Genomic DNA, 25,604 nt, shown 5'->3' on the forward strand with positions numbered 1-25,604 from the left:
CACCTCACTTTGACGTTATTTTATCCTGCATTTTTTAGTATGACAGGTCAAACTGATTGGTTAATGACTTTGAAAAGAGCAGATAAGCAGGTAGAACCATTTAAATGTATATGATTGATCATATGATCATATGCATATGATTATACATGGCATATTGTCCTATTAATTTCAAATAGGCTAATTCTTTTTTGGAACAATTTAGGTCTCCGTATACATGACAGAGATACGTTCCCAGACTTATAGCCTTATAGTTCCCAATTTTACATGTAGGCCTACGGGGGTTACCAAATGCGTCGTGACGCTTCTCTGACGTCGGGAGGGGACGGAAGTGATGCAGCTCGTGTGTTCCTCGATCAGCTAATCCGTGTTGATGATGGAAATTTTTCCTAGATCTGATCACATCATGGTGATGCTTGATTGAAAACAACCGTGCGTCATTATTCATATTTGTTTTCCTGCCGTGCGGAGAGATGGATCCGTCCCGGAGGAGCGAGAGCGACTGGCAGGCGCTGGTCAACGAGGTGAGACGACTCGAAAGACGCAGAGAGAGAAAAGCGTGAATATAGCCTACACTCTCTATCCACTCCTGTTTGTACACCAAACTATAACATTCGCGGTAAATCGGTGACGTTTCACACTCTTTAAATGCTGTGTGTCGCTGTGTGTCGCCTCCTGTTCGCAGCCACGTACAGTTAAAATGTTGTTTAGATAAAACAGAGTAAAGAGGATTAAATCTCAGCTGCTTTGTTTTCCCTCAGCCTGTGGATAAGGAAGTAGGCTAGATATTTGCACTTGCAGAGCCCGGTGCCATACAAAGATGATGAGATGAAGCCTACAGTAAGACTGTATGCACCTGACTGCAGGTGTATTGGCTTTTTACTGGTTATCAGACTACTCTGTCACAATTAATACATTTAGATGACAGCTCTTGATGAATGTGTTTTACACAGATCCAGTATAATGTAGTAACAGCACATAATACTTATGACTGACATTTACTGTTCTATTTTGGGATATTTTTGTCATATTACTCTGAAGCATGATTGAAAACTATGCTGTACAAATTATGCGCCATATTTTCACTGACGATTGACAACAGCGCTGACAACTGATTAATCAGTTGTTTATTTTATCAAGCAAAAATGCCAAACATTCATGTGTTTCAGCTTCTGAAATGTGAATATCTGCTACTTCTCTTTGTTTCATATGATTGCAAATAGAATATATTTGGGTTCTGGGAAATTGTGATGGGCATTTTTCACTATGTTCCGACATTTAATAGAAAATTGTAATCAAAACTGTAACCGACAGAATAATCAGTAATGAAAATAATCATTATTTGCAGGGCTCCTAAAAAGGTCATTTCCCTACCTTAACAGATGTCATGATAAAACCTTCCTAGCCAGTATTCAATATTCACATAACGCTGCCTTTAACTTTTTTCTCTCCCTTGTGAAACATTTGTTCTCACATGCAGTTCCTCATTTGTAAGCAGAAGTTGGAGAGTAAGAAAGAAGCTCTTCTGATTCTGTCAAAGGAGCTGGACACCTGCCAGCAGGAGAGGGATCAGTACAAACTGATGGCCAACCAGCTACGTGAGCGACACCAAGGACTCAAGAAGAAGTACAGAGAACTCATCGTAAGTAGAACTAGTACAGTCGGAAAGATTCATCATGAGCTTTACAATAGGCAGAAAAATGGAGAACAGAAGTGGCTATTGTCCACTATTAAATGTTGGAGATGTTGCATTTAATGACAGTTTCTGTTGTTGTTGTTTTTACAACCAATAGGATGGAGATCCCTCTCTGCCTCCTGAGAAAAGGAATCAAGTAAGTGATGTCAACCTGCAGATGATCTTTGTGCATCGCTGTTAGGCCTGCACGATTTGGGAAAAAATATGAATCACGATTTTTTAGCTTAGAATTGATATCACGATTCTCTGCCACGATATTTTAATCAAAAAAGTGTAATGTTTATTGCACACATGAAACATGACAAAACAAAACAAATTCGCAGTATCAAACATAGATTTTCTTTGGCACCTATTACATTGCGCATCACCACGAGCCTGTAAACATAGAGGCTCATAGAAGTACACACTGGCCATTTAAGTACAGTAGGCTACCAAAAATAGTGACATATAACACACTGAACTAAATATGGCCCTGATACAGGCTCTATCTGAACTCCTTGAACATGTATTCAATAATTAAAACATGTCAATGTTACTGTCAAATGCTTTCAATAAATTAACTGAAGGAGGAAAAAAAAAAGAAAGAAAAAATTGAATTTGAATTAAAAATGAAATTGCGAACAGGGGTGAATCAAGATCGCGATTTTATAACGATTTATTGTGCAGCCCTAATCGCTGTCTTACAAAAATGTATAATGTGGTAAATAATATGTTAGAAAGGGCTCCTTAATACTGCATTTTGCAGCTTAGGCTCCAAATGACTACTTTAATACCGTGTGTGTGTGTGTGTGTGTGTGTGTGTGTGTGTGTGTGTGTGTGTGTGTGTGTGTGTGTGTGTGTGTGTGTGTGTGTGTGTGTGTGTGTGTGTGTGTGTGTGTGTGTGTGTGTGTGTGTGTGTGTGTGTGTGTGTGTGTGTGTGTGTGTGTGTGTATGAGGCTGGTCTTAAGTTGTAAATTAAAATATTCCAAGGGGAAAATAATCACAGCATTCAACCCAGCTGTCTCCAGGTGGACCAACTCTGCTTTGTACACAGTTTTGTAATACCAACAGTATTTATTTGATCACTGGCTGCAGCCAGTGTTGATAACAACCCTATCATTTTATTTGGGCAAGAAGGACACATTTACCAGGGTGATTGGGATGCTCTTCACCACTGCTGTCCCCTTAATCATTTCAGGTTAAGGGATGAGGGAATAATTACAAACAAATCTTGCTCTGTATAGCTTTAAATGTCAATCATGTACGTTCATGTCTTCTTCAGGTGAATTTAGCTCAGCTACTGAGAGACTCCAGAGAAAAAAACAGTCAACTTGCTGAGGAGGTGAAGGAGCTAAAACAACGACTGGTGGAAGCTCAAGGTGATAACAAGGTACCATGACATGCTGTGAGCGACACTGAAAGTTGCAATACGTTATGTTATAATGTATGTTTATTCATCTTTGTGTTTCTTGATTATATCTCCAAAATAACATTACTTATTAATAGTTTTGGTGGTCATGAAATTAATTAATCTGATTTAAGTGAGTAGCGTTCAAGTGTATTTAAATGCAACAAAATATGTTTATCAGATGAAATAAAGCAGAATCACCTATTGTAAAACTGTGCAGAAAATGTGACCGATGTGTGTCTCCGTCGCAACAGCTTTTACGAATGACCATTACCAAACAGAGGCTGGGAGACGAGGAGGTTGGCTCTCGACACTTCCCTGCTCATGAACGAGAGGATCTGGTCAAACAGTTAGAAAAGGCCGGAAAGCAGGTGAGAACAAGGGGCTGACTGTCTGCTGCTTTCTCTCTTTTGTTTTTAAAAATTCAGGTGACTTTCATTTAATGACTTGTAGTTGACAGTGTCCCATCAACATATAGGCCTACAGAAAGTACTAATACCACGCTGTAAAAACACTCAAATAAAAGTCCTGGACTGAAAATATTACTGAAGTAAAAGAATCTAAGTAAAATGTGGAAAATGTCCAAAAAGTATTAAAAGTAGTCTTTGCAAAAAAAAGAAGTAATAAACCCTCAAAATTATTGAAAATGAATTAAATAATTGGAAAGAAAAGCAGCTAATCCTCACATTTGAGAAGCTGCAACCATTAAATGTTTGGCATTTTTGCTCGAAAATTTTTTGCTTTGTTTTCACATCCAAAGAGTCAGTATTTCTTCTGAACAGGCACTATGCAAGTACCGGAGGCTCTCTCAGAGGCACAAGTGCACAACTTCATATATCTATGACAGATTTATTGCTGTGATAAATCACAAGAAGATATGATAATAATGGAAAAGTGTGCCAAATATGTAATGTTTTCTGGAGACAAGAGTGAAACATGACACAACTACTGTGATGGTTTTCTTCAGTTAGTCAAAAAATATAGAGAAATATTCTATGCGTAGCATTAATCCAAGTTTCTGTACTTACACGGTGTGTTTTGTGTTTTGCAGAACGAGGTACTGGAGCACAGCGTTAAGTCTCTCACAGACGAGCTTCAGGACGTACGAGCAGAGCGCGACGTGTTTCAGCAGAAAGCTCACCGTCTTAATGTGGAAATGAACCACATTTTGGGCAACGATGAGATACGCATTTTAGACATAGATGCACTCTGCATGGAGAACAGGTTTGTTACTCTTTTTTTAAAGATATTTTATTGTTGCCTTGCTGTTAGTGTGTATATATATATATATATATATATATATTATCTTATCTGCTAATATATATATTAGTATCTGCAGCAATTAGTCCACAGTTAAAAAAAAAACAATCTCTTAAGTTTTGCATTAGTCTAGCATGCTGTTGAAACACTACTACTACTTGACTAGTTCAATCAATATGCATATATGTGTGAGTGTATGTGTGTGTGTGTGTGTGTATATATATATATATATATATATATATATATACACACACACACACACACACACACACACACACACACACACACACACACAGGGTTTCCGCGGAATCATAAAAAGTCTAAAACAGTTTTATAAAGTCTAAAATTTAAGTATTGCATTCTAGGTTTTAAATAATTTTAAACAGGTCTTAATTTTCCTACGTCAATGTAACGCTACCTCTAATGCTCATTGAAATGTTCCTGTAGCGTTTTACAATTATTATTTTTTTTATTCTGTGGTATTGTAGTTCTTTCTGTTTCTAGTGCAAATATAATTTGCTGTATTAAGACTACAAATGAGACCAATATGCAACTTATTTTGCAGACAATCTTACATGTCCTATAATGCCAATGAGGAAATCTGGGAATTATTTCAGAAAATGTTTCCAAACTCTAAAATCTGAGTTGTGTCGTGATATAGGTCTTAAATTTCATTCATAATGGTCTTAAAAAGTCTTAAATTTGACATGGTGAAACCTGTAGAAACCCTGATATATACTATATATTATGTATATTTAGCTGTAAAATAAATGAGATTACAACATAATGATATTTGGATTTTGCTGAGTCAGTAAACAGATTGATGAGAGAACTGATGAGGTTTAATGATTTAATAATGGGATTTGGATGAAAATAATCTTTCAGGTATTTGCATGAACGGTTCTGTCAACGTCAAGAGGAAATCAATTTGCTCAAAACAAACCTGGTGAAGTACAAGGTAACATTTTTATTTCTTCAATATTTTACTCCTACAGTTATATTTTAAGTATGTTGAATTGTTTCTTAATCCAACGACTGAGAGCTAACTTTTTGCAAATGTTAAAGTGGATTTTCACTGATTTCAGAGTGCCCTGGACTGTAGGAAAACTTCTAAAATCTGTGGGAAACCCAACAGCAGTGCACTGACTGGGGTGCTCTCTGCTAAACAAGGTCAGAAGGATCATTTATAAAAAAAAAACTCACACTGCAGTATGTGCAATGTCACAAAATGTAAACAAGGAAAAGACGTTTTTAATCAATCCTTATATTGCAGACAGCATATGGTGTGTATGCCCCGATTGATTGGCCACCTGTCGTTATCGGCCGATATTCAGTAAAAATATGCAATCAGGGGATGGGCATTAATGTTTTCTAGTCACCGATTTAGCACATAATGTGGAACCAAAGTCCACATGCACGAGTTTCACCCGGACACTTATATAAGCTGTTTGGAGTAAGCATCATGTACTGAGGTTGGTGCAACAAGCGGATTGCTGTGCTAGTCAGCCACTATGGAGAACGCAAATGAAACGGTGGAGCTGGAAGACTTGCATTCAGGTTCCCTGTCAGCTTACAACAGCAACAGAGAGAGAGTTGTGTATAAGACGAGGATGGTGTGTCGGCGTTGCTTCACCGTTGTAATGAATGAAAACACATCCAACACGCTTACACTTACTCAACTGCATTACCCAGATGTGCAGACTGGGATCAGTGTTCGAACGATACCGTGGCCTTTGGGGGAGCCCACTTTTTTTTTCACCACGGGGGTTGTGCGCTTGCAACTTACAATGACCAACAAGGATACATAACAGCTACAAGTGTATGCACTATACAGGATTATACTTTATTATACTCTATTATACTTTATCGACAGGAATTGATAGGTCAAATAGCAAACGGACACCCACAAATAGTCTATTAACAAACCATCAGGCTGTCTTTGAGATTTCACATGAACAACGGTTAAAGTTACTCGGTCTACCAAAGAATACCATAATTCCTCCGTTCAATTAGACCTAAGCGACACCCCAAGCTTCCGTCCTTAACCGTTTTGCCAGCAGCGTGTTAGCATTTGAACAAAGTGCTGTGGTCCACAGTGTGTGCAGACTGTAGTTACAGTTTTGCCTGAGGCCTTTTGGAGGAGCAAAACTTAGGTTTTAGTTTGTGATCTCCCTGCAGGGGTTTGAGCTTCAACTTTACTCTGCAAACAAAAGTGTATTGGGAGTTGCACCTGGAATGGCCTCCAGCTTGAAAATAAACAACAAGAACTTTGCTATTAAAATGTGAAAAGGTGAAGTTAAAAACATGCAGCTGTTATTTGCATCTATTTTGAATAAAACCAAAGGATGCAGCCAATGGGCAAGTGAGACTTTGCTCAAGATGCAAAGGCATTATACTGTCAGCTATTCCATCAATAGATAATCTCTCTCAAGGGTTAAATCCAACACAAGGGTTAACAAACAGCCGTGTATATGGGCTCTTTCAGTCTCTCCACTGCTGGCTGTTCCAATTTAACGGGAGAGAGGAGCAAGAGGGGTTAGGATCGTGACCGGCCTCTGATGAGCTGTTACCACCTCCATCTTTAGCCAGAGAGGACATTATTTCCTCATCTTCTTCTTACGTTGTCACCCCGGCGGGAGGGGTGCTAACAGGACTTGCAGCAGGTGAATCGGTCGTGCTATTAACGTCATCGCTACACAATTTCTTAGTAAAACCAAAATGAATTAAACTGACATGTTTTCTTTTTGCCATGGCTATATGATGCTAACTGCAGAATGGATTTCAAGGACATTGAGAACCCCCAACAAATTTCACAAAACACGTTTTCAGGGGAGCCTATGTCTTATTAAAGGAATATGCCACCGTTTGTTGAAATAGGGTTATTCACTGTGTCTTCTATATTTATATAGGTGGGCAAACGCATTTTTGTCTTAGCAGCCGCTAGCTTAGCTTAGCGTAGTAAATGGAATCCTTTGTTGCCGGTTAGCATGTCGTGACAACAACAACAAAAAACCTAATTACTTCTTGTGGCCTGCGTATTCACAACAAGTACAAATAGCAATGCAGATTAAGACTAGACGATTTCCTAGGCAGATATTGATTTGGAACTATATTGGGTGGAAGCACAGGCGAAGCAGTGCTACTTGGGCAGCCTTTAGACGCAGAAGCAAAACGGGATAAACAAATACTGAAGCTATTTGCAATTAATAGGCACTTGAAGACGCATCGGAGCAGGGCGAGTTTGTGAAACTGACAGCGGAGAATGAAAGAAAAAAGATAGTCAGATGGTATAATTACATTGCATATTTAAGTTGTCCTTGTAGACTTACTGTAAGATAACGTTACTTATTGCATTGCTCCTTGGGAGTCCTTGGTACTGCTCTGTTGTTTTTTTAAATGTGAAGTTGTCGTCACAAATTTTTGTAAGGGGCGCCATCTTGTGAAGACGTGCTCTGTTTACCTGTGACCGCTTTTTTTCCCCGTAAGATTTGACCATTTGCAAACAACCTTTTAGTCTAACCAAACGAGATAAGCAGGTAACTACTGAAGCAGGCACAGTTGCGTTGTCACAAGGTGGCGCTCCCCGAACCAAAATTCAGCCATTTATTGGCAGTTTATCGGGCCGTTTATCGGCCAATTGGTGGCAAAAAAACGTGATCGGGGCAACTCTAGTGCCTGTGGTTTAACTGTGACTAACGATGTGTGTGCAGTGAAGGAATTGTTACTGTCTGAAGAAAACGGCTGCAGTTTGCCCGTGACTCCTCAGTCCATCTCAGACCTCAAGTCACTCGCCACAGCTCTGCTGGAAACCATCCACGAGAAGAACATGGTGATTCAGCACCAACGCCAAATCAACAAGTACTCAATCTCATACTTCACACTCTGTACACACTCTAATTTGTTCATATCAACTTGCCGGACAAAACTTGTGAATTTCATTGTTTTTGTGCCTTTTGTCTTTAGGATTCTTGGAAATCGAGTAGCAGAGCTGGAGAAGAAACTAAAAACATTAGAAATGTCTGGAATATGGAGCCTGCCAGGTGAACATAAGTCTTTTAATTATCCTGAGACTATTGTGTTTCATTGAAGCTTGCATTCTACTCACTGTTTACAATAATTTACATTCCTTTTCCTTTCTTCTTTCCTTTTGCTTCTTGCTACCTGGAGGTCTGACTTATAATGTGTCTCTGGGAATATCTGGAAGTATGTTCCTTTTTGCTTCCTTCTAACTACGTTCAACCTATGAACTTCATCTTCTTCCATTTCTCCTCTATCTACCCAAATGAAATTTACTCATTTCTCTTTCTATACAGTTTTAAGTAGTGACATACAGACAGTGGTGGAAATACTTAGATCTTTTACTGAAGTAAAAATAGCAAATAAGTGTATAAATACTCTTTTTCAAGTAAAAGTACTAGGTAGAAAGTGCTGCTGCAGTGCCGTTCCAGTCATTCCCTGGCTGCAATGACAGCGCAAATGGCGGAAGACTTTGAAACACGGACCAATCAGAGCAGGAATGGGGGGGTTTAAGCCGGGCTCAGACTACAGTAGTTTTGGGATGATTTATCCCCAATTCACTGTTCCCGATAATCTGCAGAGAAATCTGGTCCAGGACCTGGGTCGGTACCAAAGTTCGGCCCAAATTATCTGATAATGTAAGCGGTTTACAGATCCAAGCTTAAACCTCCAAAACTGTTCACAGCCGCATTGAGGCCGACCGATAATTTCAAACATATTTGATATTTAGGAGTTAAAATCTGTATGATTAAGTCAGTACTTTCACAATAGCCTATGTACAGTAAACGGGAGAAGGAAACGTGTTCTCGCTGAAAAACCGAGGACAGGCAATCCGTGTTAACCACGTCTCCCTAACCACTTTTTAATCCACACTCGCTTTGCCTACTCGTTTCTTTTTGTGATGCGCCATTATGTTCAAATCTGTATCTGTGAAGGTTGCCCTTATGTGTGTTGCAACCTGATTTCACAATCATTTAGGATTTTAATTAGGGGTGGGACAAAAATATCAATACGGCAATATATCGTTGTCCTTCTTCTGCAATACGAGAATCGATACTCTGGCGCCAAATGTCAATATTTTTATTAATAAAATAAGGTGCTCTAAATAGATGTCCCTGCTCCCAGCGTTGCTACTTCGTGGCTCCTCGAGGTGATGTTCAACACACGAAGGAGGAAAACTCGAACATAAGTTAACTAGCCCAAGAGGAAGAGGTTTTCAATGGGATGACGGACAGCAGTTTGAGGAAATTGTGCTGTTTTCTAACAGTTTGGACTCAAAGTGAATAAAGAGAGAAAACCTGCACTGAACCTTTTCACGGGCATTTTGTATTCATAGTTTAGACCGATATCGTGATGTATCATTATAGGATTGTCTAGCAATAAACTGATTATCGTGTATCGTATGGTATCGTGAGGTACACTGTGATATCCACCCCTAATTTTAATACTCCTGTTGTCTAAACTTGGCTTTAAAGAGACAGGCGCTAAAACCGAGCGTTTCAGACAGAGGGTGAATACAGGTATATTCAGACAGACCGTTTAAGAAATTATTTTTTTGAACATTAACCATGTAAACAGTAGAAATGAAAAATGAAATGGAAATGAGCATGATATGGGACCTTTCATGTTGCAGTTGGTAAAGGTGGGGCTTATTTTTAAGTATCTTCAAATTGTATATACGTAGGGTGCTTAAGTAAATGTACTTAGTTACTTTCACCACTGTAGACAGATGACTGAATTTCTACCGCTTTTATAAAGGCTTACACTGAATTATGTTCTGTCATAATAGGAGGAAAAGACAACATCATCCTGCATACTCAACAGGCTGACTCAGCAGAGTCTCATGGACAGGAAGGTGAATATTCGATGTGACTTATACTTCTGTCAGTGTACGCCATCTATTGTTCTGTGTGTAGGTGAGATTATATTTCTTATATCTTCTATTTTTACAGGTGATGAAGGCTCAGAAAAAATATCTGTCAATCAGCAGAGCTCCACAGAAGTCCCAATCCAAGAGAGTGGACCACCAGCTGTGTCAGGCAGTCAAGAGGAGCTTCCTGAGGACACCCCATCCAGCGAGGAGACGTACCAGCCGTACCTCTCGTACCAGTCAGCTGAGGAAGAGCAAGTCAGCCCTCAGACAGAAACACCAGACAGTGAAGAGTGTCATGAAAGTGGTCAATCACAGGTAACCACTGATTTAACAGATTTAACGAGTCACCGGTCAAAAGAAGAGAAGTGTGTAAGTGATTCTTCTCCCACACACCATCCGTCAGACCTTTGCCACTTACAGCAAACCTTAGAGAACTCTGACCCCACAGGAGGAGGAGAGAATGACTCAGATGAATGCACAGAAGGGTTGGAAACTGTTGAAACCGAGGAAAAAATCAAAAGCACAATATCCAGTGCTGCCACTGCAATTTTTGACGAAGGGCAGGCCGACTTCCAGACAAACCAGGAGAAAGAGCTTTCAGATGGGACAGATGCTTGTGTTAGTCAGGAAATGTCAAGTCTTTCATGAGCCGCTGACAGGTTGCAGAGCATCGGGAGAAATCCTCAGCAGTGTTTCCTCTAGGGTTTTTTTTCCAGCAGGAGGGGGAGGGTTAGGGTTAACAGAAAGTTTGCTGATCCCAGACCGCCCCGACTCCCTGCCAGATCAGCAAACTTTCTGTTACCGCTGTTACACAGGTTAGACCCACTGGCCACCAGCACGCTGTGCTGGCTAAATTCAAGTTGCTATAGACGCTAACTGAAGGTCCGTCTCCGGAGCTCTCCGGGTGGGCTAGCTAGCAAAAGTGGACTTTGAGTGTGATTGACATCCTATCACTGTTCCAGTTGCTCATCCTCACAGCGGAGAGAGTGCGGACAACCGTATGTTTTGAGTTCAGTAGAGCAGACGGCTCAGCAGAGTCGTATAATTGCAACTCCATGACATTTCATAAAATTCTGAAACTGTGGCCTTAATAATTTTGCAGTGGCGGGCCTAGGTAACACTGCTCAGAAACATAAGGACGAGTAATGCATTTGTAATATGATGTTACTTTATTTATTTTTATGAATAATGAAAACATTTGGAGAAAGTGACACTACTTGTTGATATAGATGCCTTGGGTTAAAACAGCAGTCCCCCTAAGTATTATTCTACAGCAGGGACGTGCACAGACATTTTGGGGGGGCGGAGGCTCAAGTAAAAAATTAAAACCAATTATTGTGACACTACATGAAGGATTTTCTCATTAATGTAACCCTGTCAAAGTAGTAAGCAATAAGAGTAAAGCTAAAATAAATCTTACTGTCTGTAACTGATTATCTAATTCCTCCTTTCATTTGATCCATTTTGAGTCTCATACATGGCCCAAAGAATGTCAAAATCTGAACATAACACCCGAATGTGATTGCCCAACAGTAATGTACTGCTACAACAACCTTCACTCTACTGGGATTGTTTTTCCACAAAATTTTGGAACAAACATTGGCAGAGATTTGCTCCCATTCAGCCAATAGAGCATTAGGTTGGGCAATAAAGCCTGGCTCGTAGTCCAGTTAATCCAAAAGGTGTTGGAAGTGAGAACTCTGTGTATGTCATTCAAGTTCTTCCACACCATTGTCATGTTGACACAGGAAAGGGTTATTCCCAAACTGTTTGCCACAAAGTTTGAAGCTTTACATGGTGTATGTATCAGAGGTGTAGTGTGGAAAAACTGTGATTTATGGTGATAAAAAGTAGAAAAAGAGCAGTGGAATGAGGCTGATATGGCTATCATGCTACAAAGGTGTGAGGATTTAATTTTTTTTTTTTGCCTATGAACTTCACAGTGAAGGAGAATGTAATTTGCAAACGGTTTCTGCTGTTAACTCTGAAGTAAGACACTGATTCAGGTTTCACATAGAAATGTTGTTTCTATGTTGTTATTCTTCTGTCTCAGACTGTTTTGTATGTACAGTCAATTCTGTAAAGTGTCCTTGGGATTTGTGAAAGGCACTATACAGTATACATGTAGGTTAATATAAATGAACAATACATTGAGAGTAAGACGTGTTTTAGAAATTAAAAAAGCTTCCTCCAACGTTAAAGAAACCATATCTTATTGATCACTACGTCAACAAACAGACCTCCAGCTGTTGTGATTTAAGATAAGCAGCAGCTTTATTTTGTTTCTTCAAACATAAAAACATTTCCCAACAGTTTTATTTCTTATTGTCTTGAATTTTACAATGTGGGACACTTTGCTTTTCTAGCTAAGCACTCTTATACAAGTTTTTATGTTTAATAATGAAACACAATAGTATGAAAGCTATACAAAATGTTGCATATTTATTGATTAAAAGGAAGCTGCATTTTCTTTAACCCATGCTCTTATTTAATTCCTTGAAAGGCATCTTCAAAACTTATATTTAATTTACAAGAACACCTTAGTTAAGAATACATTTACAGAACATGTGAGTCTGTAACACAATGAAGCCAAACCATGTAGATTACCAGCACTGATGTCTCAGTTGTGTTTTTGTGGTGAAAAATATTAACTCACAAGATAGAAATTACTAGTACTAGTACTTAGAGCTATGTGTTTCTGTTGAATGTGTACAAAAATGGATTTGTTTCTGTAAAATAAAAGATTTTCAACTGCTGGTTTGTTGTTTGAAAAACAAGTATAGAATACAAAGTAAGCCCTAAAAGGGTTTTAATTGGGAAAAAGTTCCATTTGGCGCCATCGACTGTAGAGCAGTCCAATTTGAAAAACAAGTTTCCACTAGTTTTGATAAGCCACTATGTTTGGAAAAAGAGAATTTGATTGAGTCGTTTGATTTTTTTTGGTATCAGACAAACAATACAATGGCTAAAATGAATGAATGAATGAATTCAAAGGCCAAATCTGTAAGTTGACCTACATGCCATTACTGTAAAACAAATTTCTCTTCAGCCGCCTATTATACATCTTATAGTGCATATTCCAGAGGTTGGGGGAGGAAATCCCAATAACGCAGCAGCCAAGCCTCCGGCCTGCGTTTCCATTCAGCAGGCTCGCAGCATCTCCACCACGGCCTAAGTCGTCTATCTTTTCATGGACCACCACTGCTCTTCCAATCACAGACACACCCGTGAACAGCATTGCCTCAGATTCTATCATCGTAATGACTTTTCCTTCCTGGGGCTTAAAGTTACCAAAGTCTCCAGGGTGATTAGGGTGATTTACACCATGGGGATTGTAGTGGCCACCAGTGGAATCACACCCCTGGCTCAGGTCTCCGTACTGATGGATGTGCACCGCTCTGGGCTCGGAATTACCCTCTATGGGGAAACCATTGAACCGAAAAAGGACTTGGAGTTTTCCCTCAGGATAATCCTGTTTAAACAGCACCTGACCGTACACTTTGGGCAGACCATCAGGTAGTGTGGTGCTGGGTCTCATTTTGCAGGATGCATACAGAGTACCATTGTACTGTGAGACCTCTGGTGGAGCCAAAGTCTCACTGTCAGCTAAGACACGTTGTTGACAGCCTGCCAGCAGAGCCAACAGTGCTGCTCCCAATATTGACCTGAAAGATATTAAAATTATTAGGACATTGTCTCATATTAATAAACTCAAATGGTTTGCATGAAAATAACCAAGTATACAAAGACTTTAGACATTATGAAAACAATCTTTCTAGGTAAAAGTATTCAAAATGTGTCCCTATTAGTAACTTGGAGACAAAGTCAACCATTACAGGTTTCTACCACACCCTCGCATATACATACATATTTTAATGTAATATGTATTTGTGTGTGTGAAACAAAAACATTAGAAAACGGGGTCCAGGTCAAAAATACCCAAGTTTAAAAGTCATAAAAAAATCCTTTTAAAAATCCTTTTTTTTTTTTTACATTGTTATTAGCATAAGGGAGCTCACTTTCTACACGGTTGAGTGGTTTAATCTTAAGATTATCATAGTCTATATCAATACGTTTTGTATATAAAATCTTTAAAAAGAAAAATGTAAAGTAATAGTTGTAAAAACAAAAACCAATAAAAAAAAATGGAGTAAAAAAAGTCCCCTTAAGATGTGGGCTGAAGCATAAAAAAAAGGAATTATTCACGTAGGGTAAAGTACATAGGCCTAGAGCCTACTTTAGTATACTAAAATGCACTTTTTGCAAAGTTACTTTCCTCCACTGTAAATGTAGGCCTAATTTATTAAAAACGTAGCTAGAATATTTCGTATAAGTAGCACAATCGTTTCGCACCATTGACTCAAAATTGCGACTGTTTAAGTATAATTTGCATGCTTTAGTCTTTTTCTTTTTTTGTCCTGATGTCAAAAAGAGTAATATAACACCCTGTTGCGTATCAAACTTCTTTGCATGTCTATATTCCACATAGCCTAAATGCACACACAATATAATATTGACTGTATACAGGCTACAGTGTATTAACTCTGAAAAATAAGAAATAAGCCATATTTAGCAAGTACAATGTCGCAGTATTACAGCCTACTCTGCAGATGGAGTTAAACGAGCCAAACGCGGACTCTATACCGCTGCATGTACTTACCCGTGTAGACGCATGCCAGTTTTCTGCAAAAACAAAAACGTTACAATCTTCACTGTTGATAAGCCGTTCGCTGTCGATCGTCTGCAAGTCAAGATGCGATATGTTTCATAAGTGTTATAAGGGTGTCAGTATAGGCGTTGTTATTTGCTGAGGGTGGAGCAGAGGTTTTCAGTTTTTTCACGTGCAGCTGAACCCGATTTCTTCATGTCCCTGTTGTGAGGGGGGTGGGAGCATTGTTTTGTGGAGTTCAGTTCAGCAATGGCTCTGGTGTAGACGCTGACTGTAATCATATGGTAGCCTATATTATTAACCCTTATGTGGTCTTCCCACCGACCATGTCCTTTTTTGACACTTTTTTCAGCAGAGAAATGCCACTGCGAGCTGCCGATGCCACTATTTGAGCTAGCTGTCTCTCACTTTTTTTGTCGTTTGTTTGTCATGTTTTTATCAACCTTTGACACCACTTTTCACTTCCACTACCACTAACACCAACTTTTTGGAATTCATGGTCAATAATAATAATAATAATAATAATAATAATAATAATAATAATAATAATAATAATAATACGATTTCTAACGTTTCTCTAATATTAATCAAACTTAGTCAAACTTAGAATAAGTTTGATTAATATTAGAGAAACGTATGTTGATGGATAATTAGAGACTGGTGTATATGTGCATATGTCAAAGTTTAGTCAGGATATATACCGTTTAAATCATTTACATTTTTTTTTTCAAAGGCTATAAAATTAAATAAAACACTCAAAATTCAAAGAGAGTAATGATCAGTAATTGTACTTGCGGAAAGCTTTGCAGGGAACTATCCATGATATGTTTGGGTAATGTGGTTAAAAAGAAACCCATATTTCTGATAAAGAGATTTTGAAAATGGGTCACATTTGACCCGAAGACAACAGGGGGGTTAAGGTTATTTATTACAAAAACAATTTTTACATTTTATAGATGAAAGGTTTAAAGAAAGCATGAGTATATACCTGTAGCCACGGGCAGCTCCACCTCTCGTCAGCCTCGTTCTCTGCCGATTGTCTTTACTGCGCTTAGCTGAAAAGGTTGACAAGTTTTTGAAAAAGAACCTTTAGAGAACCAGTAAAAGGAAATGTAAAAACCTTTAGCGAAGCTTCAATGCACATTTCCTGGAGGTTCTCTAAATGTTTTTAAAATTAGTTATTTGATGTTTTACGTATTATATCAGTGAATATTGTGCTATAGTAGTCCTAATGCATAATCCTATACACATTTTCAATTAACTCATCACAGACCACTTGACGAGCAAACATGCAGCTCTGGGGCTCCACCTTGTTGTGGCTATATTGTAGCCAAATGCCAGTCCATATTATTTCCACACTCCACACCAGCAGGCGGCGGTAATGTAATCTGCACAACCGCTGTAAAACAAAATTTGAAAAGAAGAAAACACACCGGAATCTGGAAACCTAGCTAGGTAGCTCCGGGCCTGGTAGACTTGTGCACGCTTAAATAGGTTAAATTAATTAATTAAAAATTAATTCCTAAAGATGTCCAAAAGACATCGCCTGGATTTGGGTGATGATTACTCGTCCACTAAGAAGAGGTCTGAAGGGTAGGTGAAGCTCCTAAGTTAACATGTCTGCTTTAACCAGTTAGTACTAGCGAACTGTTAGCTGATGCTAGCTAATATGGCTAATAGCCACTATGGATGAGACAATTTAACCTTAGCTAGCTTTTCATTTTGTAACTCTGCTCTTAGCCGCTGCCTAACGGCACCCGGATGTTCGTCTAATACAGGGTTATAAATGTATTGTGTTTAGCTACATTGTGTTAATAACTAGCTAGATGTAGGCTGGGTTAGCTGTTAGCTACTGAGGACGGCTCCCGCTAACAAACGATGCCTTTAACAGTGAGGCGTGTGTGTGTGTGTGTGTGTGTGTGTGTGTGTGTGTGTGTGTGTGTGTGTGTGTGTGTGTGTGTGTGTGTGTGTGTGTGTGTGTGTGTGTGTGTGTGTGTGTGTGTGTGTGTGTGTGTGTGTGTGTGTGTGTGTGTGTGTGTGTGTGTGTGTGTGTGTGTGTGTGTGTGTGTGTGTGTGTGTGTGTGTGTGTGTGTGTGTGTGGCTAAAGTTCACTCAGCGAGTCACTAACAACCCTTAGCTACATTTAGTAGATTGAACGTTATCTGGCTAATCGCATAGCTACAAATTAAAATAATGTGAGTTGGTTCCTATTAGAAATTATCACGTATTGTTAACGTACCATTGCGCCAGCATGCTTGCTAACCGAAACTTTGTGGGCTGATATTACCCAGACAAAACTGTTTTATTAGCTAAGTCGCTTCACTCATTTGCCAGTTTTGTTAAGGCAGCTAACGCTATACCTAGGTGAAGGTTAACGTATAGGTTATTGCAGGTGAAACCGTTTTATAGAGGTGTTCATTCGGTTCTATTGTTTGGAAGGTTAAGTTAAGTTGTAATGCAGTTGAATTGTATTTTGAGATGCGTGTGTATATTATTTTGTCCAACCTATCAAGAGAGTTGGCTAAATATTATAACGCATCTAAAATGACCCAAGGTTAAGCAAAAATGAATCACTATATCCTTAATTCTATAACTGTAACCACAATTCGCATATATCGACATCAGTATCTGACTCTGAACTCCATTACCTGGCGGGCTACAGTATACATTAGAGCAGGTTAATGCTCTCAGTGTTTGCAGTATTTGTCTTGTATCACATCAACACCCAAGTCATAATTGACACTTGGCAACCCAGAGTTCAGATATTTTTACTCATTTACCAGTTTTTTTAGGTAGCTAAAATTACACCTTGGTGAAGGTTAACGTATAAGGTTATTTTAGGTGCCGCCTAATAAAATGAAATCAAAGTCCTTTTTTTCCCTTTGCAATGACAGCAATATAGGCAGATAATCACAAAGTAGCTTCTTGATGATTTCTGACAGGAGAGACAGGGACCGGGACAGAGACCGTGAGGACCGCTCCAGGGACAGGGACCGAGATAGGGACCGGGACCGGGACAGAGACCTGAAGCCGCCTAGTGTCCCGTCTAACAGCACGGTGCCCGTGACCATGCCGTGCTTGGCGCCCATCAAGCAGATGGCTATGCAACAGCAGATCAACCCGTTCACCAACCTGCCGCACACGCCGCGCTTCTACGAGATCCTGAAGAAGCGGTTACAGCTTCCAGTGTGGGAGTACAAGGAAAACTTCAGCGATATCATCACACGTCATCAGAGCTTTGTCCTTGTTGGTGAAACTGGCTCTGGGAAGACAACACAGGTCTGAAATGCAATAAATCAGCCTGTCTCTTATGTGCTAGACACTAAAAGCTTGTGTGAGGCTTTTTAAAAGCTTTTAGAGTACCAGCATATCTACTATGATGGCACAGTATTGCTTAAGAGTGATTTATATCTTATTTAATTGAAAATTGTTCTTCAATCTCCAGATCCCACAGTGGTGTGTGGATATGGTGAGGGGCTTGCCTGGGCCTAAGCGGGCGGTAGCCTGTACTCAGCCCAGGAGAGTGGCAGCTATGAGCGTGGCTCAAAGAGTGGCAGACGAAATGGACGTCATGCTTGGGCAGGAAGTTGGCTACTCCATTCGATTTGAGGACTGCAGCACTGCTAAGACTATACTCAAGTAAGTGGTTGAGGTCTCCTAATGCACAATAACTTTTGTTTTATAGGCACAGAGCAACCAGTTTTTTTTTTTTTTTTTTTTAATCAAAAATGTCTCAGTCTAACAAAGCATGTCTGTAATTTCATTAGGTACATGACGGATGGTATGTTACTAAGAGAGGCTATGAATGACCCGCTGCTGGAGCGATATGGTGTGATCATTCTGGACGAAGCTCATGAGCGAACTCTGGCCACAGATATCCTGATGGGTGTACTCAAGGAGGTGGTGCGTCAAAGACCGGATCTGAAGGTACTAGATAATTTTTTTTTTAATAACGGAAATGAATTATTTGTTTGACTCTATCCTGGTATGTTATGTTTTGCTGCAACAGTGCTTTACTAAACAGGTAGGCCAATAAGAAAATGAATCATTGTGCAAAACACAGGTGCAGATTTGTGCCTCCCAAAGATTCGCATCACTGTTAAATGCACTTTTCCGAATAGAAATCAAAACTCTGTACCGGACAAAGAGTTGGCTTGGGCCTCTTCTAATGTCAAATGGAGTTTCACAGTCATTGAAAGGCACAATAAATTAATCAGCAAATGTGGCAATTTAATTACTCAGTTATCGTTTGTTTGAATTAGACACTTGATCAAGAGCTTGGTGTATAATTAATACAATAGGAAATACATGCTTAACAGCACAGGCTGAGGACTTAGCTTGTCCTTTTCAAATCTGATCACATTTTTATTCTGGCCATACACAAATTATTTAGTATTGAACACTTTTAACAGATGAGAAGGAGTGCAGTTATTTACACAGAATTGCATATAGGGGAGACTACATCAGAGCAATGTCTGCCATAAGGAAGAACTTCAGAAATCATCTTGATCAAGCAAATGTCATTAAAATATCTGCAGAGTGCAATGTTTCTTTACTGATCTGACTAAAAGTGCACTGGGGCTGGCACTAATCTAAACGTACAGACACAAGCGTACTGGTGCTTAAATGGGACAATACAAGTCAGGAAAGCAACATTTACAGCAACGTTTTTCCTTCATGCACAGGTTATCGTCATGAGTGCCACGCTAGATGCTGGGAAGTTTCAGGTGTACTTCGACAACTGTCCTCTCTTGACTATTCCTGGACGTACGCACCCTGTCGAGATTTTCTACACCCCCGAACCAGAGCGGGACTACCTTGAGGCAGCGATCCGCACTGTCATCCAAATTCACATGTGTGAGGAAGATGAAGGTGACTGCCTTCTCTTTCTCACTGGTCAAGAGGTAAGACTTGTTGCGCTAGCATTGCTGGTCCAGGTGAATTCTCAGTATAGCTGCATGGTTCTGATTTCCTCAGCACACAACTTTTAATCTCCTGTTTTCTTTTAGGAAATTGATGAGGCCTGCAAGCGGATCAAGCGCGAGGTAGATGACCTTGGACCTGAAGTCGGAGACATCAAAATCATCCCACTGTATTCTACGTTGCCGCCACAGCAACAGCAAAGGATCTTTGAGCCGCCTCCTCCAAGAAAGCCAAATGGTGCAATAGGAAGAAAGGTACATTTTAACTAATGGAACAATGTATTATACAATGTGGCTTTACGTAATGTGTCCATTTGCACCTACTTGTCACATTTTGGTAATAGATATTTTATGGCCTGTTGCTTCATCCTCAGGTTGTGGTTTCGACAAACATCGCTGAGACCTCTCTGACAATTGATGGAGTGGTGTTTGTCATCGATCCTGGATTTGCCAAGCAAAAGGTGGGGGGAGCATAATTCTGTTTGTGTTATATGGTGCTGCATAAAAACTTGGATGATCCTGTAAAACTCCTTAGTATAAACACAGAGGCAGTTGGTTTTAACCGGGGCTGGAGGTCCCTTGTATATCTCAGGACAACTATTTCAGTGTTTCCTCTTTTGATTTTGTAGTGGCGGTCCACCATGGCAAAATTTCCTGACCTGCCCCCACTGCTAAAAAAAAAAAAAAATCCTAAAGGAAACACTGTATTTAATTTAAAAATGCTGTCAAATGTGTGTCCAGGTTTACAATCCCCGTATCAGAGTTGAGTCTTTGCTCGTCACGGCCATCAGTAAAGCTTCTGCCCAGCAGAGGGCGGGACGAGCCGGCAGAACACGTCCAGGGAAATGTTTCCGCCTTTACACAGAGAAGGCCTACAAAACAGAGATGCAGGCAAGTGACAACAGTTACAGACGTCTCGTCTTCACCTTTTTTGAGAGTTGGCGCTAGACAAAAACGAAGCCTCAATTTAGCCTGTTCAGAATGAATACCCAGTGTTTGCACATTCATGATTTGTTTTGGTTTATTAACATTGTAAACACCCCCACTCCAGGATAACACATACCCTGAGATTCTGCGATCCAACTTGGGATCTGTTGTGCTGCAGCTGAAGAAGCTGGGTATTGACGACCTTGTGCACTTTGACTTCATGGATCCACCAGGTGAGTTAGTCTGCAGCAGCTACAGTAGATTTAATGATGAAGCATTTATGAATTGCCCTAACTCTCTGACCTTTCTACCTGTCTCTTCCCTCTTCTGCAGCTCCTGAGACACTGATGAGGGCCCTTGAGCTGCTGAATTACCTGGCAGCTCTCAATGATGACGGTGACCTGACGGAGCTGGGCTCCATGATGGCAGAGTTTCCTTTGGACCCCCAGCTTGCTAAGATGGTCATTGCCAGCTGCGAGTTTAACTGCTCTAACGAGATCCTTTCCATTACTGCCATGCTGTCAGGTAATGCCCAGGACTGGGCTGACGTCTGCCTTCCCTTCTGTAGGCCAAGTGCCAAGTCTCTTGGGGGTTAAACACTACTCACTGGTAGTTTGGGGGAAAAGTGTCCCACCTAGAATTTAGTTTTTTTGCACAGCATTTTAGAACACGTGAATGAAGACATTTCTATTAAGCATACTTAACTGTATATTTAATTTGGTGTTACTGAAGTTTTTTTTTTTTTTTTTTTTTTATATATTTTTAATTGCTTTGAAAGTCTAGATGTGGTATCCCAAGCACTTCTGTTAATGCCTTTGGATGTGCAACATATACAGACATGACAGTGTTAAAATGGAGAAGCAGATTCCCTTTAGCAGGACATAAACAAAACCATAATGTAAATAACATATTGGCCCAATGAAATGTGAAAATGTTTCTGGATTTAATGCTCAACTTTATTTTGTTTAAACCAGTTGGCAACAACTACATACAGTTTGTACAGTATATCAAGTTACCCTCTGAACTGTAGTTACATCCAGATGTGAGAAAGTGGCAAATGTGAGATTTTAGGTTTATCTTTGAGAATGCACACAGTGAGGTGCAGACCAAAGTCTTGAACACAGCTTTTCATTAATCCTAGGGAAGTATTGTGTTGGGATTATAGTGTATGTGCAATAATCAATATTTTCATGATATTGAATAACAATCTAAATGCCTTTTTGTTTTTTCATAGCCATGCAGCCCACATATGAACTTGTATTTCATCATCAAAAAGCCTTTTCAATCTACAAATTCAGTTTTTGGTTGGAATACCTCTTCACTCTGGACAGCTCCACTTAAATTTGAAAGCTCTTCCTTAATTTTGTATTGGCTTTTAATTTTAGCTTATAATTTATGGCCACAATATGCCCAGTATTTTTTTTTTGAATAGTGAGTGAGCTTTTTCATGAGTATTCTATCACCAAGGCAAGTGGATAGGGCAGGCACCACTTAATATTGTATTCATATTCATCGCATTTATCAGAATTTTTTTTTTTTATTGAAATAATGCATTGTGAATTTTACCTATAATCATTATGCATAGTTATATATGTAGGCTGAAAGTATTTTAATTCTCTGCTCTAAATACGAAAAAGTAAAATTTCTGAATCTTGAAAAGTTAAGACATTGCTGGTGTCCCTAACACTTTGTAGTTGTGTGAAAACTCTTGTTTTACAGATGTGGTTAAATGACCCCCTCTCTACGAGCTAATAGCCATTACAGTTGGGAATGACCATGTGAAAAGGCTGCAGCCCCTTTGATAGAGCTTGTGGTCCTGCCCTGTCCCAACGCAGTGTCGAGTGCCCTAGCATCATAGGCTTTGCTCCATTTTTGTGTGAATATTTGACTCATCCCTATGGGCGGCTTTGTTGGGGCCCATACCAACCTTGTTTAGTCCCACAGTGTTTTGTCCGCCCCACGGAGGCTAAGAAGGCAGCAGACGAGTCCAAGATGAGGTTTGCTCACATCGACGGAGACCACTTGACGCTGCTCAACGTCTACCACGCCTTCAAACAAAGTGAGCATCAGTCTTAAAGATCCCACTGAGACATGTTTCAAGACTTAAATATACTTGGAATGATGATTTGTGTCAGGTGGTTTTTTCCTCAAACAACGTTAAATTACCTTGTTCAAAATTATGAAATTCACACCGACTCTGCCTCTATGAATATGTAAACTGCTGGGTTCCTCAATTCTCATAACCTACATCGGAGGCTTCAAATTTGACCATCAGACTTGTGTCATTTGGACATTGGACCTTCCGAGGCCAGTTGTGATGTAACAAAGTCATGCTCGTACGTACACATCTTAAACTCTGGTTTAAGGTGAGCACAGAGAAACCTTTACTCTTAATCAGATGAATGTGAAAACAGACTTTGTGTGTCAAACTGCACATACGTCATTCAGTGAAAGTCAAATATCCAATTAACAATAGGTTTGTTTAGTAGTGGGGTGCTTTAAGTCGTCTGCATTGTGTTGCACAAAGTACTGAAATGCTTTGATTTGGTCTCCACTGAGTCGCGAGAAAAATGTGTTCTTGGCTCCATAGATGCTCTGACGTGTTCAACAGCTAGTGGCTAACTTGGTCTGTCTGCTGTTTATTGCTGAGCAGGTAGCGTACAGTGGCTTTGCTAGCTTTTTCAATAAAAATTAAGAAGATTTAGCTTGAAGTTAAAGGCCAAAAAAATCCAAAATATCATTCAAAGATTCACAAATGCTTCATTGAGCAAGTGATTGAAAATTTGGTTAGTAATTCTCTGTGGGTTTCACATTATAAGCTGCTTCTTTTACATTAGTCATTTGATCCATTGTTTATATGCAAAACATTGATTAGTGCAGCGTTGTATATTTTTTTTGCTTCCCATACCTGTTTATTTTTTAAAGTGCAAAGACACTTGACCCAAATTTCTGAATCCTTGTTATACCTTTTCCAGACCACGAGGCTAACCAGTGGTGCTATGATAACTTTGTCAACTACCGTTCACTGATGTCTGCCGACAACGTGCGGCAGCAGCTGTCCAGGATCATGGACCGCTTCAACCTGCCCCGTCGGAGCACGGAGTTCACCAGCAGAGATTACTACACCAACATCCGCCGAGCACTCTGCACCGGCTTCTTCATGCAGGTGAATACAGATTAGTGTGTGTGTGGACTAAAACCCCTCTAGTTATTATTTATCTGTTAATAATACTTTTTTCTTTCTTTTTTTTTTTTTATCCTCCAGGTGGCTCATTTGGAGCGTACAGGCCATTACCTCACAGTCAAAGACAACCAAGTGGTCCAACTGCACCCATCTACAGTCCTGGACCACAAGCCTGAGTGGGTGCTCTACAATGAATTTGTCCTCACCACCAAAAACTACATCCGCACGTGCACGGACATCAAACCAGAGTGGTATGTGTGCAGAGATCTCAAATTTTAGTAATACAGTTTCATAAAGAAGAAATTTATATAATTCAGCTTTGATGGTAAATGATCTCCTGACGGACTTATTCATGGACTTTTTTTCTGTTACAGGCTGGTGAAGATTGCACCCCAGTACTACGAAATGGGTAACTTCCCACAATGTGAAGCTAAAAGACAGCTGGAGCGAATCATTGCCAAACTAGAGAGCAAGGAGTATTCCCAATACTGAACAATAGCCAAGAAGTGTCCTGGAAAACAACTGCGTACTTTAGTTTTAGATCTTTCTGTATCATTGTATCTTAATGTTCACAATTTAGCATTTTGATTTTTATATTTTGTTTGCTTTTTGTCTTATTTCTTTTTCCCATCAATGTTTATTCTGTAACTAAGTGTAATGTCAGATGAAATATCAGCAACAAATATTAGACCTGGCTGTAAAAGAATTTCTAAAGGAATATCAGAAACATGTCATTTAGATGTGGTCGACTTTCCTTAAGGGGATTGCTGAGTCATAAAGATTTGTGCTTGCTTTGTTTCTTTAATAAAGGAGTTTTGACTTAATTTCTGTGTACATATTAATTAGTAAATCCTGTTATTGTAAAAGTGGTGGTGTCCCTCGTGGTGTTTGTTTGCCCTACCAAGTCCTCAGGCTGGTTTATGATGAATTAATACACGGGATAATACCACCACTGGTACAAGTACAGGCTTGTATTATTTCAGTATGCTTTATATTTGAATACATATTGGTTCTTTGTGTGTGTGTTATTTTTTTTATAATATAAATAGTCTTGGCAACTTTATTACAGTTCAACTAAATGTATATTGCCTAACATGGAGCTCATCTTAGGATGCATTGTACAGATATAATACTAAAGGTGTGTTAAGGACAGGTCCAACTCACCTTTCATTAAAATGTATTTAATCACAAATGTGTATACTGCATATAATTCACTTTATACAGTGGTACAGTTTGGATGGACATCCCAAAGGATTATAACAGAAAAACTTGGTGCTAAGAGATGAATAACAAGATGAAAAAATATATATGAAGATAATTATATTTTTAAATACTGGGCAGTTTTACCTTTTCCAAAAACGTTTTCAAATCAAACAATCTGAGGAGGGAACATCACTCTATGGGTAAACTGCTCACAGTAACCTGTAACAAAAGCTTGTATGTTGGCATAACATTGTCATCAATGGTCACATCAAAGTATTTTCTTTTTTAAATTCACAATCAATACGAATTATTGAATTAAGAATTCAATTTCCAGATAGTTTTTATCACACCTCCCAAAATAACCTTATAACTAACCAATATGTAGATACAAGCTGAAGGTAATTCTACTTCAAGCATAAATTGAAAATTAATTTAAAATAGACTGTACATAGTGTCATCGGTTGACTGA

The 25,604-nt window shown here is 39.3% G+C and overlaps 3 protein-coding genes across 4 annotated transcripts; 2 read left to right on the forward strand and 1 right to left on the reverse strand.

Annotated features, from left to right (window-relative positions):
- The first annotated feature begins 303 nt into the window (after positions 1–303).
- LOC114568930 (coiled-coil domain-containing protein 149) lies at positions 304–12,986 on the forward strand. 2 transcript variants are annotated; one of them, XM_028598610.1, is made up of 12 exons: positions 304–521; positions 1,478–1,639; positions 1,791–1,829; positions 2,955–3,062; positions 3,335–3,451; positions 4,132–4,304; positions 5,226–5,298; positions 5,426–5,510; positions 8,051–8,198; positions 8,304–8,380; positions 10,147–10,212; positions 10,310–12,986. In XM_028598610.1, the coding sequence occupies exons 1-12, from the start codon at positions 471–473 to the stop codon at positions 10,876–10,878; spliced, it is 1,668 nt and encodes a 555-aa protein (XP_028454411.1). In that variant the 5' UTR covers positions 304–470; the 3' UTR covers positions 10,879–12,986. The 2 variants fall into 2 exon arrangements, with proteins under 2 accessions (XP_028454411.1, XP_028454419.1); XM_028598618.1 differs by having other exon boundaries at positions 1,496–1,639.
- LOC114568941 (extracellular superoxide dismutase [Cu-Zn]) lies at positions 12,480–15,149 on the reverse strand. Its single transcript, XM_028598628.1, has 2 exons — positions 14,891–15,149; positions 12,480–13,895 (listed from the first exon to the last, which is right to left on the reverse strand). The coding sequence occupies exons 1-2, from the start codon at positions 14,902–14,904 to the stop codon at positions 13,244–13,246; spliced, it is 666 nt and encodes a 221-aa protein (XP_028454429.1). The 5' UTR covers positions 14,905–15,149; the 3' UTR covers positions 12,480–13,243.
- Positions 15,150–16,195: 1,046 nt separating this feature from the next.
- Positions 16,196–24,756, forward strand: LOC114568426 (pre-mRNA-splicing factor ATP-dependent RNA helicase DHX15). The gene is made up of 14 exons (XM_028598050.1): positions 16,196–16,492; positions 17,842–18,178; positions 18,345–18,538; positions 18,667–18,826; positions 19,585–19,803; positions 19,909–20,076; positions 20,196–20,282; positions 20,563–20,712; positions 20,873–20,981; positions 21,082–21,273; positions 22,685–22,807; positions 23,724–23,914; positions 24,014–24,183; positions 24,307–24,756. The coding sequence occupies exons 1-14, from the start codon at positions 16,428–16,430 to the stop codon at positions 24,422–24,424; spliced, it is 2,283 nt and encodes a 760-aa protein (XP_028453851.1). The 5' UTR covers positions 16,196–16,427; the 3' UTR covers positions 24,425–24,756.
- Positions 24,757–25,604: the final 848 nt, after the last annotated feature.

Source organism: Perca flavescens, chromosome 2 (assembly GCF_004354835.1).
Source record: "Perca flavescens isolate YP-PL-M2 chromosome 2, PFLA_1.0, whole genome shotgun sequence".
NCBI lineage: Eukaryota > Metazoa > Chordata > Actinopteri > Perciformes > Percidae > Perca > Perca flavescens.